The sequence below is a fragment of the Myotis lucifugus genome, unplaced genomic scaffold (assembly GCF_000147115.1).
Source record: "Myotis lucifugus unplaced genomic scaffold, Myoluc2.0 scaffold_4971, whole genome shotgun sequence".
NCBI lineage: Eukaryota > Metazoa > Chordata > Mammalia > Chiroptera > Vespertilionidae > Myotis > Myotis lucifugus.
The window spans coordinates 1-6,322 of NW_005876019.1; the positions used below are offsets into that span (position 1 = coordinate 1).

Below are 6,322 nucleotides of genomic sequence, written 5' to 3' on the forward strand. Positions count from 1 at the left end.
GGATGCTCAGCTAAGGACAACATGAAAACTGAAATTAGGAGAAAACCAAGATGGCAGCATAGGTAAACACCGGAAATTGCTGCCTCACACAACCACTTCAAAAATACAACTAAAAGACAAAACGGACATCATCCAGAACCACAGGAAGGCTGGCTAAGTGGAAATTCTACAACTAGAAGGAAAGAGAAAAGCACACTGAGACTCAGAGGAGGTGCGGAAGTAAAGTGCAGAGGTACGGAGGCGCACGTGGAAAGGGCTGGCAACTGAGGACGCGGCTGTCTTTTTCAATTGGGAGGGAGTCTCAAGCTCCCGACTGCTCTGAACTCCAGTTCTGGGCGAGTCTCTGTGGACCCAGACTCAAACGGGGAGAAACTGGACTGTCTGGCATCAGTCAGAATTCGAGGGCGGCTTTCTCTCAGAGGTACTTGCAGCGATTACCAGGACACTGAGAAGCGGAGCCTCTTAGGGCAGGACTGAGGAGCAGCCATAGCTGCTTGCTCCACCCTGTTGATCCCCTGAGACCCCACCCCACCCAAGCTGTGCAAAGAGGCTTTTGCATATGAAAGGCCTGGCCCTTTGCAATCTGAAAATTACCTAACAAACTGCAGCTGGGTCAGAGAGACCCAGAACTTCCAAAAGAAGGCCCAAGGCCCCACAGCAGCTTGCATTGCTTCACAGCTGGGCCTCATCTGGGCACCTCCAAACCCCAAACAAAGAAGAGGAATCTGCAGATCTCTCCATAACTCCTGCTGGTTAGCCTCAGGAAGAGGCTAAATTAGCACCTCCTTAGAGATCCAAGAGCAGTGTACCCAGTGTCAGAGTTGTATCATCCAGATTACAACTCCCTCAGATCCATAAGGGACACGCTCAGGGGGCAGACTCAGTGAGCACCTAGCCCCACTGAAGCAAGTCTTGCCCCATAAGGTGTCTCCAGCACAGACGTTCTCCTACTGCAGACACAGCTGATTCTCACAGCCAATTGGCCTGGAGGTCAATTCCTTCCAGTGATTCCTACAACAATCAAGGCTTAACTACAACAAGACTGTGCACAAAGCCCACAAAGGGGTGCACCAAGAGTGTCCATCTCAGGTAATTGGGGAGGCTGAGCCACTGGGCCCTATAGGACACCTAGCACAGAAAGACACTCTATCAACACAGGGAAGCATAAAAAATGTGGAGACAAAGAAACAGGTCACACATGACAGAAATGGAGGAAAGCAAACTACTGGATATAGAGTTCAAAACCACACATTTAAGGTTTTTCAAGAATTTTCTAGAAACCGCCGATAAATTTAGTGAGACCCTCAAGAAATCTAGTGAGACCCTTGAGGTTATGAAAAAGGACCAACTAGAAATTAAGCATACACTGCCTGAAATAAACAATATTATGCAGAGATCCAACAGCAGACTAGAGGATCCCAAGAATCAAGTCAAAGATTTGAAATACGAAGAAGCAAAAAACACCCAATCAGAAAAACAAAAAGAAAAAAGAATCCAAAAATATGAAGATAGTGTAAGGAGCCTTTGGGACAACTTCAAGTGTACCAACATCCGAATTATGGGGGTGCCAGAAGAAGAGAGAGAGCAAGATATTGAAAACCTATTTGAAGAAATAATGACAGAAAACTTCCCCTACCTGGTGAAAGAAATAGACTTACAACTCCAGGAAGTGCAGAGAACCCCAAACAAAAGGAATCCAAAGAGGACCACACCAAGACACATCATAATTAAAATGCCAAGAATAAAAGACAAAGAGAGAATCTTAAAAGCAGCAAGAGAAAAACAGTTAGTTACCTACAAGGGAGTACCCATATGACTGTCAGTTGATTTCTCAAAAGAAACTATGCAGGTCAGAGGGAGTGGCAAGAAATATTCAAAGTGATGAATAGCAAGAACCTACAACCAAGATTACTTTATCCAGCAAAGCTATCATTCAGAATGGAAGGTCAGATAAAGAGCTTCACAGATAAGAAAAAGCTAAAGGAGTTCATCACCACCAAACCAGTATTATATGAAATGCTGAAAGGTATCCTTTAAGAAGAGGAAGAAGAAGAAAAAGGTAAAGATACAAATTATGAACAACAAATACACATCTATCAACAAGTGAATCTAAAAATCAAGTGAATAAATAATCTGATGAACAGAATAAACTGGTGAATATAATAGAACCGGGGCATAGAAAGGGAGTGGACTGACTATTCTTGGGCGGGGGGAAGCAGTGTGGGGGGTGCAGGAAGAGACTGGACAAAAATTGTACACCTATGGATGAAGACAGTGGCGGGGAGGGGGGGGGCGTGTAAGGGCAGAGGGTGGGGTGGGAACCGGGTTGAGGGGAGCTATGGGGGGAAAAAGAGGAACAACTGTAATAATCTGAACAATAAAGGTTTAATTTAAAAAAAGAAACAAATATGGAAATTAGGTATAAAATACAGTAGCGTGTTTGAACAAGCTTTTGTTTCAAATAGATCCATCACAAATAATCATTTTGCCAGATGCCTGACACAGCTACTACATAAGCACTCATGTTGCCTTCACCCATGAAGTTCCCCTTTTATTTTAAATTTAATGATTTTGTTTTGAAATAATTAATATATGCAGTTTTATTTTTAATTAGAAGCATATTCAAAACAAGCAAAGAGAGAAACTTCATGTTACATGGATATATCTAGGGAGCAAAGTTCATTTGGAATTACACACAGGAACAGACACAGAATTTGTGTGATATTTACATAAGAATACTGTACCATATTATAAAATTCCCATTTTGAAAACCCTGAGTAACCTGGACAACTGACCACATGAATGACCCTGCTTTTCCTTCTCCTGCCTTAATTCCTGCTCTTAGGTTTCAAGTAAAAAGCGAACCCAAAATATATAAAGTACTCATACAACTAGACCAAAGGAAGACAAGCAGCCCAATCAGAAAATGGGCAGAAGACCTCAATAGACACTTCTCCAAGGAAGGACACACAAATGGCCAACAGTCATATGAATAAATCCTCCACGCCACTAATCATCAGAGAGATGCAAATTAAACCACAGTGAGGTGCCTCCTCACACCTGCCATAATGGCTACTATCAATAAATCAACTAACAACAAGCGCTTGTAACGTTGTGGAGAAAAGGGAACCCTAGGACACTGCTGGTGGGAATGCAGACTGGTACAGCCACTGTGGAAAACAGTGTAGAGTTTCTTCAAAAAAAATAAAAATGGAACTGCCATTTGACCCAGTCATCCCACTTCTAGGAATATAACCTAGAAGTCTGAAACACTAATCAGAAAGAATATATGTACCTCTATGTTCATAGCAGCGTTATTTACAATAGCTAAGATCTGGAGACAGCCCAGGTACCCATCCATTGAAGAATGTTTAAAAAAAAAAGAGGTAAAGGAGACATATGTAAAACTTTAGACAATAAAAGAAAAGAAAAAAAAGTGGTACATTTACACAATGGAATACTATGCAGTTGTAAAAAAAAAAAGCATCTCTTACCCTTTAAAATAGCATGGAGGGGCCTGGAGAGTATTATGCTAAGTGAAATAAGTCAATCAGAGAAAGACAAGTATCACATGATCTCACTTAATTGTGAAATCCATGAACAAAATAAAGTGACAAACAAAATAGATCCAGAGACATGGAAGCATGCAACAAACTATGGATCCTCAGAAGGAAGCGGGAGAGGGAAAAATTAAACAAAGAACCTATATGCATATATGAATAACCTATGGACATAGATAATAGTGGGGTGAAGACCTGGGGAGGGGACAGGTGAGGAGAAGAGTGGGGTCAATGGGGGGGAAAGGAGGACATCTGTAATACTTTCAATAATAAAGATACATTTTTAAAAAGCAAGCCCACAAAGCCATAGCCTTCCTGCCCTTGTTCCGCAATACAGGCAGAATCCTTCAGCCCAAGTCCATTTCTCTCTCTTTCACACACACATGCATACACACAGCTTCCTGTGTGGCTTTTGGGCGTACAGGACTGTGAGTAATAAACCTTATGTTTTCATAGTTCCATGACGGTTGTTGTAATTATAAGAAGGACCACAAGAGTCCATCCACCCATGACATTGATCTGGTCTGAGGAACAAGTAGTAGGAACCAGGCCAGTGCCCAGAAATCCCTATCCTATTGCCTCACTATCAATAGACAGAGACTTATAGGGAACAATGATAAAATCTTAATATCAGGAAGAGCAGTTAAGGTACCAATGTACAGAGAATGAGGGACACATGGTGAAAACTGAGGTTTCAGATTTTATGGAATGAAATTATACAATGGATTAGGTAGCCACGTACAGTTTTTCTACTGAGTAATACCACTTACTACTTATTATTCTACCTACAAAACAAGAACAAATTACTTACAATGATATATGTCATTTGAGAAGAAATTATTCTTAAGACATCAATGTTTCTAGTGAAGTAAATGAAAACTTCTCACTATTTCTGCTCAAGGTTGAAAAACTTAGTGAAGGTTAAAAAAGGACAAAGGGAAAAACTGTCCATATAACAGACAAAGCAGGAAGCTTAATAAAATGGTTATTTAAATTGTATAGAGAAGTTGAAACAAACAAAGGAAATTCAAGGACAGAATAAAAGGAACAATTCTGGCCCTGCCTGTGTTTCTCAGTGTTTGAGCATCGACCTATAAACCAGGAGAGCTCCACTGGATTTCTGGTCGGGGCATATGCCCAGGTAGTGGGTTCAATCACCAGGAGTGGGTATGCAGGGGGCAGGTGATCAATACTATTCTCTCATCATTGATGTTTCTCTCTCTCCCTCTCCCTTCCTTTCTGAAATCAATAAAAATATGTTTTTTAAAAAAAATAAAAGGAGCAAGTCTAAAAAAAACACAATGTGATTAAAGAATCACAATTTCTGTAGCCACAAAATCAAGGGCACTTTTTACCTCGAGATGATTGTCCCCTTTGTACCTGCCATCCCAAAGAATCTTTTCAGGGCCCTCTTTATGTCCCTGTTCCTGAGACTGTAGATGAAGGGGTTCAGCATGGGTGTGACCACAGTGTACATCACTGAGGCTGCTGCACTTGAGTGTGAGCTGTGGGTAGCAGCAGAGCTGAGATACACTCCTATGCTCGTACCATAAAATAAGGAGACAACTGAGAGGTGAGACACACACGTAGAAAATGCCTTATACTTCCCCTGAGCTGATGGGATTCTACAAATGGAGGACACTATCTTAGAGTAAGAGTAAATGATACCAGTGAGGGGACCACCGCCCAGTAGCACAGATACAAAATACATCACCATGTTATTAAGAAAGGTGTCAGAACAGGCAAGTTGGACCACCTCTTTGAGTTCACAGAAATAGTTCGGGATTTCCAAGTCTGTACAGAAGGACAATGGCAACACTATTAAACTTTGTAACAAGGAATTCAGGGCCCCCATGATCCAGGACATCAGAACCAGCAGTCCACAGAGCCGGGGGTTCATGATGACCATATAGTGCAGGGGGTGGCAGATGGCCACATACCTGTCATAGGCCATCACGGCTAGAAGGAAGTCATCCAGTCCTCCAAAGAGTAAGAAAAAATACAACTGTATGATGCAGCCTGCATAGGTGATGGCTTTGCTCTGTGTCTGGATGTTCACCAGCATCTTTGGGAGGGTGGTGGAGGTGAAACAGATGTCTACCAAGGACAGGTTGGAGAGGAAGAAGTACATGGGTGTGTGGAGGTGGGAGTCTGAGCTGACGGCCAAGATGATGAGCAGGTTTCCCAACACAGTGATCAGGTACATGGAGAGGAAAAGCCCAAATATGAGGGGCTGCAGTGCTGGTTCCTCTGAAAATCCCAGAAGAAGAAATTCTGACATCAGAGTATCATTCCCAGGTCCCATGGGGTGGAGGTGACTAGTAGGAAAGAAAAATTAGCATGATTAGTTTTTACACAAATGGCCATTACAAGCATAGTTGTAATGCTACAATTATATTTTGTAACAAAGCAACAATATTTACTTTTTGTGCGTATCATCCCCCATGACATGTCTGATTAGGAATTCCTGTCTTAAACTTTTTTTCCATGGTTGTCATAGATTACACTGTTTTCATGAGAAATGCTTTCATGCATTTAAGGAATATTTATTGATATTTCCCACCTCCCCAAAAAGTGTATAGGATGCTCAGAAACAAAATTCTTAGAATATAATGATAGTGAAAGAAAATATACAACAAATATGTCATATACCAAGTTAGATGGTGTCATGTGAAGAAAAAGAAAGTAGTTCTAAAGAGAGTGGAATGGGTGTTATTTTATACTGGGAGTTCAGGCAGCCCTGCAAACAACGTGGCAACTGA

General features: G+C 41.6%; 1 protein-coding gene across 1 annotated transcript; it reads right to left on the reverse strand.

Moving 5' to 3' along the window:
* Window positions 1-4,911: 4,911 nt before the first annotated feature.
* LOC102428790 (olfactory receptor 7A10-like) lies at window positions 4,912-5,865 on the reverse strand. Its single transcript, XM_006109008.1, has one exon. It carries the CDS (start codon window positions 5,863-5,865, stop codon window positions 4,912-4,914), a length of 954 nt encoding a protein of 317 aa, XP_006109070.1.
* Between the last annotated feature and the right edge of the window lie 457 nt (window positions 5,866-6,322).

Coding starts and splice junctions, on each gene's coding strand:
- LOC102428790 (XM_006109008.1), bottom strand. CDS start 5,865: ATGGGACCTGGGAATGATACTCTGATGTCAGAATTTCTTCTTCTGGGA.